Genomic DNA, 14,920 nt, shown 5'->3' on the forward strand with positions numbered 1-14,920 from the left:
AGCATATATGAGTTAATAGGTTTTGGCTGTGCTATCCTTCGCCGAATATCGTGTTGTTTGATTCCAAATCCACCTGAAGTAGCCATGGGATATGTTGGTTTTGTGTCTGCAAGTCTTGGAGTGTATTATCCTTAATTTGTTTCCTTATGGCTGTATCTGTTCTGTCAGGTGTGTGTTTTTTAGTTCATGGTCTCTTGCGCTGATGGTTTAGAATTGTAAAATATTTTGTTTAGTTCTTGGGCATTTCTTATGCCTGATATTAATATATTTCTTTTGCTGTTTAAAAAATTATATTACAAGAGTTCTAATTAAAGAATGAATTGATAATTAAAAAATGTGCATAAGTTTACTTATTTAGTGTAATATGATTAATTATTAAATTTATGAATTAGTGATATAATTAATTACTAAATTTAAAGTTGACTATATATTTATTTTAATTAATTACATAATTAAAATAAATACTATATATTCATTTGATTTTTAAATATTTTATATATTTATCTCTTAATTTGTACTATTCTCATAAATTAAATATTTTATCTTTTTATTTCCTTTAAAAGCATGGTTAGTAATTTAATGGAGAAAAAATTATATTGTCAGTATCTTTGCTACTAACTCCCTGTAATGCAGAAAAAACTTTTAAATTTTAACCTCCATAATAAATTTTGTCAAAAAAAAACCTCCATAATAAATAGCATGCTGATTGTTACATTTGACATTAAAATTGTTATTACATTTATTAATTTGGTGTATCATGCTAAATTATTAAATTTAAATTTATATATATGTTAAGTTTTTATGTAATTAATAAAATGTATTTTTTTCATCAAAATTATTTTTAATTATTTTCTTGTCCATTTTCATTTTACTATTTATTTTAAAACAAACATGTGTATGTGTTAATTTTTTTTCTCCCTCCTCCATTATTAAAATAAATAATTGAGGAGAGAGAAAAAAACAATTTCCACCTTTTCTCTCTCTCTATATATATATATATATATATATATATATATATATATATATATATATATATATATATATATATATATATATATATATATATATATATATATATATATATATATATATGGGACGACTCAAGTGAGAACACTTGGTTATAATGAGAAATGAGAACAATGAATCACGACCATTAAATTTTGATTTTGTTAGATTTTAATGGACTGGATTGGTTTCTCCTTCTAGGATCCTTAATATTTATTTTAAATCAATATAGAAAGAGAAATCAATCATGTTCATTAAAATCAACAAAATCAAAATTTAATGATCGTGATTCATTGTTCTCATTTCTCATAATAACCAAGTGTTCCCGCTGGGAGCGTATCCAGTGAGAACTGATATCTTTTGTGAGAAATGAGAACTATCGATATCAACCATTTGATTTGATTAATGCTCCAGATTTAATAATTTCATATAAAGAACACTTTATAGAATCTTTTTCTATTATTCTTAATATTTAAAAATTTTATAAAAATTGAATCTTACCAAAAATATTATTGTATATGCTATTTAATTTTATATCAAAAACATATCAATTTTAATTTTTCCATGTTATCTCGAACTTTTTTTAAACTCTCTTGATTCTTTAAATTTATTATTAAAAAAATAAATCATATTCTATATTTTTGTTGACTAAGAATTTTATTTATTTTATTAAAATAGACATGACCGTAGAATAGACATGTCTAAGGTGTAGAACTTTATTTAATTTTTGTTGACTAAGAATTTTATTTATTTATCACCTATATCTTCATTTATTAAAAATATTGAAGAATTTGAAATTATAACCTATATTTTACTTTGGATGATTTATTTAGGAAATTATTATTTTAACAAGTTCTACTAAATAAAAATACATTATTGATTTATTATCTATATTTTTATTTGATTAAAAATATTTCTTTTATAAGAAAAAAATATTTTCATTTAATTTATTCTTTATGTTTTATTAAAAATATATAAAAATGTAAACATATTACCAGTGTTTTAATTTTGTTGATTTATTTATTTGCATGTTTGGAAATTTTTATTTTTACAAATTTTACCATTGTGACTATTTTAATAATTTATACTATTGTTATAATATTTTAATAATTATGATACCTCTTAACTATTGGCAAATTATAAATTTTAATTTTATTATTTATTTATTTATTTTCAATATAAATTTATCCTTCTTGCAAGAATGAAAATATTTTTCAATATACTACTTGCAAGAATGATAACAGAAAAAAAATTAAATAAATAATAAGATTAAAATTTCTAGTTTGTCAATATCAAAAAGAGGCCATAATTATTAAAATATTATAGCAATAGTAAAACTTATTTAAAATAGTCCTCATGGTAAAATTTGTAAAGTTAAAAAAATTGGGAAATAAAGAAATCAACCAAATTAAAATATTTAACAATTCAAAAATATAGAATATGATTTTTTATATATAAATAATAATATCTGGAACTACCTAACAATACAATAAATATTAATATAAAAAAATTTGTATATTTCATACGTGTATATTTTATGTATATTTCAGTAACATAAATAATATTACAATTCCATAACAATAAAAAAATATGATTTTATTTTGCAATAAATATGAAGGATCAGGAGAGTTAAAAAATTTGTACAGATATGAGGGAAAAAATTAAATTTTATATATTAATGGTAAAATTAAATAGCATATTGAAAAATATTTTTGGTAAGATTATATTTTTATGAAATTATTAAACATAATAGAAAAGAATCAATAAAGTACTCCTTATGTGGAATTATTAAATCTTAAGCGTTAATTAAATCTGATGGTTAATATTGTTAGTTCTCGTTTCTCATAAAAGATATCAGTTCTCACCGGATACGCTCCCTATATATATATATATATATATATATATATATATATATATATATATATATATATATATATATATATATATATATATATATATATATATATAGGAGGGTTATATTTACTACAGGAGTAAGTTATTATAACTTACTCCAAATCTAGACCATTGATTCTTCTAAATCTAATGGTTAAAAATAATAAGTAATTGGTCTAGATTTGGATTAAGTTATAATAACTTACTCGTGGAGTAAATATAACCCTCCTATATATATATATATATATATATATATATATATATATATATATATATATATATATATATATATATATATATATATATATATATATATATATATATATATATATATATATATATATATATATATATATATATATATATATATATATATATATATAAATAATGAGAACTTTAGCTATTACGAGAACTGAGAACTTTTAATAATAACCCTACGATTTAAAATCAATGCTTCAGATTTCACTTCAATTTTAAATCGTAGGGTTATTATTAAAAGTTCTTAGTTCTCATAATAGCCAAAGTTCTCATTTGATACGTCCTCATATATATATATATATATATATATATATATATATATAATCAATTTTGTTTATTTATTATCACTAAAAATATTACTAATTAATTAATTTTTTATTTTTTAATAAAATTAATTTTTTTTATTTAATTGAATATCAATAGTCGTGTTGCAACTAATTTTTTATCTTACGATTCATTACGAGTATAATTTATTTTATTTTAATTAACAATTGTATTTAATTTAGAGACAAAATTCCCATCTCAGCAGTCTTTTTTTTTTCTTCTTTTTGTATATATAAGTAACAATAAAGACTTATTAAATGATATAAGATATGAATGAACTTAGCCGTGCAAACGAAAGGAGCTTCTATATATATATATATATATATATATATATATATATATATATATATATATATATATATATATATTTGTGTTCTGTCTTTAACGTGTCGGTAACGAAATATTTTGGGCTAGCCAAAAAGTCCAATAATTGCAGCCTAGAGAAGGATGGCCATCACGTCTCTCACGGTGTAGGTATGATATTCTAGTCTAGAGCACACGTGATCCCAATCTAGGATCCATCAAATGGATCTTTGTATTCCACGTCTAAAGATCAAGAAGTTGTTATAACTGCTCTGCTATATAAGAGTGAGGCGTGTCATTTCTTAACTACAATTTGTATTCATCGATCTGCATCCTGCGATCACCGATCCATTATGATTCCCTTGCAAAAAAAATGTGCCTTATATGAGACTCACTATCTGATTCTTGCGTTTTCTATATTTGAACATTCATATATCGATCCACTGAATCAAAGCTTCCTCAACTTAGAAATTTACATCTTCTAAATTTGAACATCGAATTTATATTTTTGACCCTCTCCGAATGAAAACCAATAACTCTTCTCAAATCTTCATACGAATACGTTTGCAATGATAGGTTCCAAAGTCACTCGCTCAATTGCATTGCGTGAAGTAGTCGCAACTGCAATAGATCAACTGTCTCCTCCTAAAAACAACGGTGATCAAGTCATTATGAGCATTCCGCCACATAAAGATCCCATTCAGCCCCCCATGTTCGTAGGTTTAACTCCACAATTTCAACAAGGTGAATTGTCGTTCATACCTCCAACATCGCCGATGGTACCAAGACTAGAGATGATGCCTTGATTTCAAATGTTGCAAGCCAACCTTGGCGTGCAAGGTTCTAACGAACTGTTGCATAATGTTTACACATCAGAATTCGCGGGCAACAGATAAGAGGTTGCTTCGCCTTAAAGAAAGCCTACACAATACAAATCTGAAGGGCAACACGGTGCAAGAGGTTGCTTCCTGAAGGAGTCATACTATCGTCCCTAATATAACTGCATCTCGCTGGAATGCAGCGCCAAGATGTCTGAGTCATCAGAGAAGCCAAAGACGCCAAACTTCTCCTCTCTGCCTTGAAGGAGGCCGAGGATGTCACGCATTCCCTGAGGTATAAATGGAGAAGTTTCAAATTAAAAATTGCGATATTTTACTTCGTATCCTCGATAGTTGGATATTGAAATCACTAGAGAACACCCCCCCTCAAAGCAGAATAGTTATGATGGAAAGGGGGATCCGGATGAACATGGGCAACGTGTTGACGAGGTAAAGTGCAAGCTCTTGTCACTAACTTTGACCGAGTTAACTATGATCTGGTTCAAATATTCCCCCAACGAAAGCATTGATTCGTGGACCAGCTTGTCTGAGAATTCCACTGCTCGCTTCACAATCCAAAAAAGGCAACCTACGATGATCATTTATTTTTCTATCGATCTAAGAATCAGTGTACCGTCTGGCGACGATCATTTACGTTTCTGTCGATCTAAGAATCAATGTACCACCTGACGCGGATCATTTATTTTCCTATCGATCTAAGAACCAACGTGTCGTCTGACGATGATCACTTACTTTTCGGCCGATCTATGCACTAGAATGCAATCTAGAGACGATCTATTTATTTTTTATCATCTCGTTTCTTTCTGCTCGTCGAAGGACAAAATCTAAGTCCTTTACATTTAATTATCTATCACAAAGATTATTTCAAGACTTCCGTCATTCATATTCTTTAGCTGAAAATTTTGCAACAAAAAAAGTACAATATTTATTTTTGTTGTTTGAGATGCCTTTACTTTTAGACTAAAATGATGCGTCTAAAATAATGATTTGATTGTCATTTAAAACACAAATTTATAATATTTAAGAGACTTGAAAAGATAGTAAAAATATGATGAGTTTGGTTTTATATTTTCGAACACGTAAATGTACTTGAATTCAAGCATTAGAGACTTCAAAAACACACTCTAGGATTGTAAAATCTAGAAGACATTTTGTCATTTTCAAGAATTTCTTAAATTTATGGGATAGATATTTTGTTTTTTAACTAAGCAAACATGGCTCATAAAAGTCAACTGAATTTATCATACAGTACAACCCATAAGAAATCTCACATTAATGATGATGATCTTAATGTCACATCACATGCTAAATAGAGTATGCATTTATTTTCTACTCACACTCTAAAAGGCGCAATAATAGGAAACAGATCATCTTGTATTCTTGTCTTCCGCCAAATCCAAGTATCCAACGGCTTAGAAACCTTAGAAGAAAAAAAACATTTTGTGTGGTCTATACCAAACAACATTATTAAATCAGTCCACCTCATTTCTTGCAACCCCGTGCTTCTCGTGATGCTGCTTTGAGAAATTTGACCAGCAAGAAAATCTCTCTCAACATGGCGACAACGGGAAGTAGCATTTCAGAAACACCTCTGTTACTCTCAACTCATGATGATAACGGAAACCACAAGACACAGAGATGGTGGAACAAAGTCTTGGACATGGAGGAAGCCAAACATCAACTCATGTTTTCACTGCCAATGATTCTTACAAACTTGTTCTATTACTTAATCACTTTGGTTTCTGTCATGCTTGTTGGTCACCTTGGTGAGCTTCAGTTAGCCGGTTCTACTCTCGCTCATTCCTGGTTTAGTGTCACCGGCTCCGCTGTTATGGTAATTTACAATTTTTGTTTGTTTCCTTAAAAAACTGTATGTGTTCATTAATTAGGAATTTTCACCTCATTTTATGTAGCTGAAATTAAAAAAACACATCATTTTAGGTTGTCACTTGATTAAACTCTTTGCCTTATTCTTCTGTTTTAGGTTGGTTTAAGTGGTTCACTAGAAACACTCTGTGGACAAGGATTTGGTGCAAAGGAATATCACATGTTGGGAATTTATTTACAAAGCTCCTGCATCATATCGTTTATTTTTTCAATCATTATATCCGTTATTTGGTTCTATACACAACACATTCTTGTGTTTCTTCATCAATCACAAGACATTGCTAGAACAGCAGCACTCTATATGAAGTTTCTTATACCAGGAATATTTGCATATAGTTTCTTGCAAAACATCTTGAGGTTTCTACAAACACAATCTGTAGTCATGCCGCTGGTTTACCTTTCAGCTATTCCAGCTTTGCTTCATGTGGGAATTGCTTATGGGTTTGTTGAATGGGCAGGTTTGAATTTCATAGGTGGACCTATTGCAACTTCTGTTTCGATGTGGATAATAATGATATTGTTAGGCTTATATGTCTTGTATGCAAAGAAGTTCGAGAAAACGTGGAGAGGATTTTCAATGCAGTCATTTCATTACTTGTTTGCAAACATGAAACTTGCTCTGCCTTCTGCAGCAATGGTGTGGTAGGAATTTCTAATACCTTTCACTTGTTCTGTTTAATGTAAAATACTTATATTATGAATCTTACTATTTTACTTTATATTATTTCTAGTTTGGAGTATTGGGCTTTTGAAATTATGGTTTTCCTAGCTGGATTACTGCCTAACTCACAAATCACAACTTCATTGATTGCAATATGGTATGCTTCTCATACCTTTACATTTTCGTTACTAAAACGAAGAATAAAGATTCGTATGACCTATTCTTCCAAAAATATATATTATGCAGTGCAAATACAGAATCATTTGCTTACATGATCACTTACGGTCTTGGTGCAGCTGCAAGGTTAGTTGATCTAAGTTAACATACTCTCCTTCTCTAGTATTGTTTTATATTTCCTTCTAGACCTGAATTTCGTATAGCCTAGGAAATCAAGCAGTCAAGAGATCTCAGTTGTTCGATGAAGAAATTGTAACACAATTTTCATCCAACGGCTGAGATCTGCGGCAACGCGATTGTATGACTGCAAACAGTTCAATCTCCTTCAATGGGTGCATTTTATTGGATTTCTCTTTCGACATAAGCATTTTAATCTACGTTCTTGTACTTATGTTGAAAAGTTTGATCTTAAATTTTATAGTACAAGAGTTTCCAATGAATTGGGAGCAGGCCACCCAGAAAGAGCTAAACATGCAATGAGAGTCTCTCTAAAGCTCTCTCTTCTCCTTGGATTGGGTTTTGTTTTGTTACTTGTATTTGGTCATGATTTATGGATTCAGCTGTTTAGTAATAGTCCTGTTATCAAAGAGGAGTTTGCTTCAATAACACCCTTGCTTGCTATTTCAATATTACTAGATTCTGTCCAAGGTGTCTTATCAGGTTTGAATTCTTTATCTCTTTTAACTTTTTCTCCATAACATGATCTTTAACAGACATTCTTAGGAATAAACATGTCTCAAATAATGCAGGGGTGGCTAGAGGATGTGGTTGGCAGCATTTAGCTGTTTATGTCAACCTTGCAACTTTTTATCTCATTGGTTTACCAATCTCATGTCTCCTCGGATTTAAGACCAATTTGCAATATAAGGTAAAATAGTGACTTCATCTAGTTTTAAATATAAGCAAAAACTAGGTACAAATATTTAATCTAAATTTAAACCAAAAACTTGCTCGTGTTGATGCCGAGAAAAATCATCTTGATTTTCAATTCATTTGTATATTCACCGTGTTTTCTTTTGAATTTGGTTTATGATATAGGGTTTATGGATCGGTCTCATTTGTGGGCTTGTGTGTCAAACTGGGACACTCTTATTTTTGACATGGCATGTCAAATGGACTAAACTGAATCTCTCAGAGGACAAAGTTAAAGACCAGCCTATTGTTGTTTAGAAAAATGAATGTCTGCCAATTAGAATTCATTTGTGTTTGGAACCACAATGACATCTGCGTTAGAATACATGATGTTGGCGAAACTATAACTTGGAGCTTTAGGATCAGCGTCCAGTGAAGACTCTTCAAACGTATTAACAAACACGGACTAAAAAGACGATTACATCTTGTAATAATCAAGAATTTTGTATCTAAAATTATGTTCCAAATAAAAATACGTTTTTCTTTCTGTCAGAAAGTATTCTTCCTCAACTCATGTTTTCACTACTAATGATTCTTACAAAATTATTATATTACTCAATCACTATGGGTGGTTTCTGTCTTAATTGTTAGTTAGTGGTGCTAATCTTGCTAACTCATGGTTTGGTGTCACTGGTGTCGTGTTACGGTACTTTACAATTTTTGCATTATTTTTTTTCCATTTCAATAGATGTTGATATGAACAATGAATTCTTGTATGTGTTCATTAATTAAATACAGCCAATAAAAAAACATTAGATATAATGTTATTAAATAACTTTAATGTCTGTTTGTCTTTATCCTTGAACTTGTATTGATAAATTATATTATATAAACATATGGTTTGGTCATACATTTCTTTTGTTTGTTTGAGTATTTGCCCTTGAAAACCTAATGTTGTTTTATGTCCTTGTTTGATCTAACTATCCGACACAACTATTATTATTACACACTTATGCTATAAACACTTAATTAAAATGTTTATCCAAAGTAAATATTGTCACACTATTAAACTCTATGTTCTTTGCCTTATTTTTCTTTGTCTTAGATTGGTTTAAGTGGTGCACTAGACGCACTCTGCGGACAAGGATTTGGTTCAGAGGAATATCACATGTTGGGAATTTATCTGCAAAGCTCCTGCATTATATCTATTTCTTCTTCCATCATTATATCCATTATTTGGTTTCTTACGGAACACATTCTAGTGTGCTAATTCATCAATCACAAGACATTGCTACAACGGCTGCACTCTACATGAAGTTTCTTATACCAGGATTATTTGCATTTAGTATCTTGCAAAACATATTGAGGTTTCTAGAAACGTAATCTGTAGTAATGCCACTCGTTATCCTTTCGGCTCTCCCAGCAATTGTTCATGTTGGTATTGCTTATGGACTTGTTTATTGGGCAGGTCTTAATTTCAAAGGGGGGCCAATTGCAACTTCTATTTCACTATGGATATCAATAATATTGTTAGGATCATATGTTATGTATGCAAAGAAGTTTAAGAATACATGGAGAGGATTTTCAATGAAATCATTTCATTACTTAACCACAACCATTAAACTAGCTCTTCCCTCTGCAGCAATGTTATGGTACAAGTCTCTAAAAGCCTAACCGCGTAATTGCGGCATCAAGATAAGATCCTTATATTATGAATCTTGCTTACTACTTTTTATATTTTGCAAGTTTGGAGTATTGGGCTATGGAAGTTTTGGTTTTCTTAGCTGGATTAATGCCTGACTCGGAAATAACAACTTCATTGATTGCAATATGGTATGATTCTTATATCTTTATATTTCTATCACTAAAATGAAGAGAAGAAGTATTCATATGATTCACTATTGTTATGCAGTACAGATACACAACTGGTTGCTTACATGATCACTTATGGTCTTAGTGCATCTGCAAGGTTAGTTGGTTTACGTTAACATGCTCTCTTTTGCCATAATTGTTGCATATTCCATTATGGACTTAGATTTCCTAGAGTCTAGGAAAGTACGCGATCAAGAGATTGATCGTTAGATGAAGATCGATGACTCTCTTTAACTTTCATCAAATCAACTTTAAAATACGAGACAACACATTTTCATCTAAGGATCAAGATCTGCGGCGGAACAATGTGATTGTATGACTGCAAAGCATACAAATCAGTGTCCTTGGATTTAAGACCAATTTGAAATTTAAGGTAAAATATGTTTTATTGATAAATGTTAGCAGTCAATTTGTTAGAATAAATAGTATTTGTTAACAGCATGGCCTAAACTCTGAACCTCATTCTTAATCATTATGCATCTTTTGAATTATGATACAGGGTTTATGGATTGGTATGATTTGTGGGCTGGTGTGTCAAGCTGGGGCACTCTTACTTTTAACAAGGCATGTCAAATGGACTAAACTGAACCTCTCAGAGAACAAAGATAATGACCAACCTATTGTTGTTTGACAATTGAATGTATGCAAACTATAACTCGTGAGATTCAGGCTTGGAGTGCGCTGAAGACTTTCGAACGTTGAAGCAAACACAGACAAAAATTATGATCACAACTTGTAGTAAACATGGATAGTAAAGAAGCTATTAGAATATACAGGCTCTTATTGTAAGTTGTAACCATGTAATAAATAATACCAATAGATTCAACTAATTCACTCACCAGAAAAGTTAACTAATGTAAATAAAGTTGACTCAACCAAACCATACTTAGATCACTAATTTGTGTTACCAAAAAATTTGTAAACAAAAAGTAAAGCAAAGCAAAGCACAACTCTTCCAATCCCCAAATTCAACTTTACCATGATCATAGGCTTAAAAGTAAAGCCATGATTGATTAATTTAATCATAACTTTCAATTATCTTTATTAACCTTTTACCTTTACATCTTTACTTAAAGTAAGAATCTAAAATAATTGCAAGTAAACAATGAAAGTTAATTCAAATAATTCTTTTATTCCAACTTCACATCTCTATCATTTGGCCAAACACGTATTGCCCTCAAGTCTCGTCGGTAGGAAAATAAAGTTCTCAATCTCACTACACGACACGACCCGACCCGACCCACAAAATAATATCTCATAATTAATGTTTTTCTAACTTTTGAAATTTCTTTGCAATTGCATGTTAATATATACTAGTATAAATCCATCTCATCATATTAAATGAACTTTAGTATATATCAAATTAATATCTCTATCATACTATATAATTTATGCCACTTGTAAGCCCCTCATAATTCACACGAAACTCCCTCGTGCTACACACGCTTGTTCGTACACCAATTAATAATTCATTCATCACTATACAACAACGGTAACAACTAAAACTTTCTCTTTATATTTCACTCTCTTCACCATCACTTTTCCAAACTCACATAATTTCCACAACTCTCACTCATCATCTTCAATTAATTTTTTTCTTCAACCTATATACTAGCACATCAATTTCATATGTACAAATAATATACTCATGAAGCTTCTTAGTAAACATATTTACATCTTGTTGTTTCTTTTTAGTTTAATTTCAAGGTCACAAGGCTATACATTTTATGCTGGTGGAAAAGATGGATGGGTGTTGAACCCTTCTGAAAGTTACAATCAATGGACAGGGAGGAATAGGTTCCAAGTCAATGATATTCTTGGTAACTTTCATTTAATGCAACAAAAAATAGTATCAATTATTATGTGAATTAATTTGCTTGATTGAGGATTAGTAGTGTTTAATTGTGATTATGATTTTGTTTTGTTATAGTTTTTAAGTACAAGAAGGAGTCAAACTCAGTGTTGGTGGTGAACAAAGAGGATTATGATAAGTGTAACAAGGAGAATCCAATCAAGAAATTTGAAGATGGTGATTCTGAGTTTCAGTTAGATAGATCTGGTCCTTTTTATTTCATAAGTGGAAAAGATCATAATTGTGAGAATGGTCAAAAGTTAATTGTTGTGGTCTTGGCTGTAAGACAAACTCCTCCTAAGCTTCCTACACCTCCTTATGTTCCAATTACACCTCCAAAAACACCATCTCCTAGTTATACACCACCCAATGTTCCTTACACACCCCCTAAAAATACTCCTTCACCTTCTAATCAACCGCCCTATGTACCAATAACACCTCCAAAAACACCTTCTCCTGTTTACAACCCTCCTAATGTTCCTTATACTCCTCCTAAAGCACCATCTCCTAAAAATGAACCACCATATATACCAATAACACCTCCTAAGACTCCTTCTCCTATACACACTCCTCCTAGTGTTCCTTATACTCCTCCAAAAGCCCCTTCGCCGGGAAATGAACCACCATATATACCAATAATACCTCCTAAGACTCCTTCTCCTATATACACTCCTCCTAGTGTTCCTTATACTCCTCCAAAAGCCCCTTCGCCGAGAAATGAACCACCATATATACCAATAACACCTCCCAAAACTCCTTCTCCAATTCACACTCCTCCTAGTGTTCCTTATACTCCTCCAAAAACCCCTTCGCCGAGAAATGAACCACCATATACACCAATTACACCTCCAAAAACACCTTCTCCCACTCACACCCCTCCTAATGTTCCATATACTCCTCCAAAAGCACCTTCTCCTGGAAATGAACCACCCTATACACCAATTACACCTCCGAAGACACCTTCTCCCACTCACACCCCTCCTAATGTTCCATATACTCCTCCAAAATCACCTTCACCTGGAAATGAACCACCCTATACACCAATTGCACCTCCAAAAACGCCTTCTCCCACTCACTCCCCTCCTAATGTTCCATATACTCCTCCGAAATCACCTTCGCCTATTCACACCCCTCCTAATGCTCCATATAATCCTCCAAAAACACCTGCCCCTGGCAATCAACCACCTTATGTACCAATTACACCACCAAACACTCCTTCTCCTATTCACACCCCACCAAATCATCCCTACACTCCTCCAAAAGCTCCTTCTCCCAGCAATCACCCACCTTATGTTCCAGCAGTACCACCAAAAACACCCTCTCCTACTTACCATCCTATTCCTCCTAGTAATATTCCATACACTCCCCCAAAAGCTCCTTCCCCTAAAAATGAACCACCATATACACCAATTCCTCCTAAAACCCCTTCTCCAATCTCTCAACCACCCTATGTACCAACTACACCACCAAAATCACCTTCTCCTAATCACAATTCTCCTAATGTTCCTTACACACCTCCAATAACTCCTTCCCCTAGCAGCCACCCTCCCAATGTTCCTACACCACCAAAAACCCCTTCTCCAATTTCTCAACCTCCATATGTTCCAACACCTCCAAACACTCCTTCTCCAACATCATCACAAGCACCTTATATTCAAACACCACCAATCACTTCTTCACCAAGATCACAACCACCATACATACAAACACCTCCAAACTCCCCTTCTTCACCAACATCACAACCACCATACATTTCAGCCCCTCCAAAAAGTACTCCATCTCCATCTTCTCAAACACCTCCAGGTGTTCATTCACCAATTTCACAACCTCCATATATTCAAACACCCCCAAACTCTCATTCACCAACATCTCAACCACCTTACATTCAAACTCCTTCATCTTCCCAATCACCTCAAATATCCTCTCAGCCTCCATCGATAGCAGATACACCATATGGAAATGGAATAGCACCATCTCCTCTATCTCCATACCCATCAAACAATTTTCCATCACCATCAACTTCACCTCTAGCGAGTTCCCCAATATCAACCCCTGCTTCACCACCGGCTCCCACTCCAGCAAGCTCGCCGATATCAACAACTACTTCACCTCCTGCTCCCACTCCAGCAGGTTCCCCAGTGACAACCACTGCTCCAGCAGCATCTCCTGCAGGATCCGTTCCGGCAGCAACAACTCCGTCACCTTCATCCACAACCCCTGGAACACGAGGAACACCGTCATCTACCATCACAGGAAGTCCATCACCGACATCATCGAATGAAACAGCGCCAGGGAAGTCAGCTGGAGTGTCGTATGCAAATCCGTCGGGGGTATGGGCTTACTTCATTACAATTTTGGTCGGTGTTGTTACTATTCTTGGATAGAAAAATCAAACATGTTACTGTTATTATTATATAATTATTATTTTACTTTTCAATTTTCATATATGTATATTGGTGAACATTTTTGTTCTGTAAGTGTTGTTGGACATAATTAAGAGGTATTTATCTCGTAATTAATATTATGTATAATATGTGTATTTTATAAGTTTAGCAATGTGTTATGGAGTTCAATTTTGTTCCATCAAATTTGCTGGATTCAATTTTCTTCTGGTCTATAAAATTTAATTTCATTAGTTACTCTTAAGTTAGAGTTATTAATTTCCTTAAAAAATAGTGTTATTAATGTCGAAAGTGTAGGTATTTTAAGCTAAATGACATTGAAGTACTTATAAAAAAGAGATGATAGAGTGGTACCAAAAATGATTATTTCAAAATTCAACTTTGGCTACACATAAGTAATTTTACTTGAAAAAAAAGTTATTTAGATATTTATATTCTAAAACTGCAATATTCGATAAGTCCATAATAAGCATTGCACAAAAAAGAAAGAAGTATGAAATGGGGGACTTTATATAACTTGGACTGGGATCATTACATTTTATTCCACAGGAACAATTTTAATAGTTCACATTATATAAAGTCCAACTTGCTTATT

General features: G+C 31.9%; 2 protein-coding genes across 3 annotated transcripts; both read left to right on the forward strand.

The window, feature by feature from the left end:
- The first annotated feature begins 6,008 nt into the window (after window positions 1-6,008).
- Window positions 6,009-10,939, forward strand: LOC131627988 (protein DETOXIFICATION 18-like). 2 transcript variants are annotated; one of them, XM_058898849.1, is made up of 7 exons: window positions 6,009-6,456; window positions 6,607-7,151; window positions 7,241-7,327; window positions 7,417-7,473; window positions 7,769-8,007; window positions 8,097-8,215; window positions 10,571-10,939. In XM_058898849.1, exons 1-7 carry the CDS (start codon window positions 6,178-6,180, stop codon window positions 10,700-10,702), a joined length of 1,458 nt encoding a protein of 485 aa, XP_058754832.1. In that variant the 5' UTR covers window positions 6,009-6,177; the 3' UTR covers window positions 10,703-10,939. The 2 variants fall into 2 exon arrangements, with proteins under 2 accessions (XP_058754832.1, XP_058754831.1); XM_058898848.1 differs by lacking the exon at window positions 10,571-10,939 and adding an exon at window positions 8,386-8,746 and having other exon boundaries at window positions 6,013-6,456.
- Window positions 10,940-11,593: 654 nt separating this feature from the next.
- On the forward strand, window positions 11,594-14,475 carry LOC131627987 (proline-rich extensin-like protein EPR1). The gene is made up of 2 exons (XM_058898846.1): window positions 11,594-11,891; window positions 12,002-14,475. Exons 1-2 carry the CDS (start codon window positions 11,720-11,722, stop codon window positions 14,305-14,307), a joined length of 2,478 nt encoding a protein of 825 aa, XP_058754829.1. The 5' UTR covers window positions 11,594-11,719; the 3' UTR covers window positions 14,308-14,475.
- The last annotated feature ends 445 nt before the right edge of the window (window positions 14,476-14,920 follow it).

This window comes from Vicia villosa, unplaced genomic scaffold (genome assembly GCF_029867415.1).
Source record: "Vicia villosa cultivar HV-30 ecotype Madison, WI unplaced genomic scaffold, Vvil1.0 ctg.000418F_1_1, whole genome shotgun sequence".
Classification (NCBI taxonomy): Eukaryota; Viridiplantae; Streptophyta; class Magnoliopsida; order Fabales; family Fabaceae; genus Vicia; species Vicia villosa.

What these genes read in the sequence shown, in the direction of transcription:
- LOC131627988 (XM_058898849.1), top strand. Translation starts at nt 6,178, where the DNA reads ATGGCGACAACGGGAAGTAGCATTTCAGAAACACCTCTGTTACTCTCA. An exon ending in CCTTCTGCAGCAATGGTGTG is followed by an intron (nt 7,152 to 7,240) that starts GTAGGAATTTCT and finishes TATTATTTCTAG; the next exon opens with TTTGGAGTATTGGGCTTTTG. An exon ending in AGACCAATTTGCAATATAAG is followed by an intron (nt 8,216 to 10,570) that starts GTAAAATAGTGA and finishes ATTATGATACAG; the next exon opens with GGTTTATGGATTGGTATGAT.
- LOC131627987 (XM_058898846.1), top strand. Translation starts at nt 11,720, where the DNA reads ATGAAGCTTCTTAGTAAACATATTTACATCTTGTTGTTTCTTTTTAGT. An exon ending in CCAAGTCAATGATATTCTTG is followed by an intron (nt 11,892 to 12,001) that starts GTAACTTTCATT and finishes GTTTTGTTATAG; the next exon opens with TTTTTAAGTACAAGAAGGAG.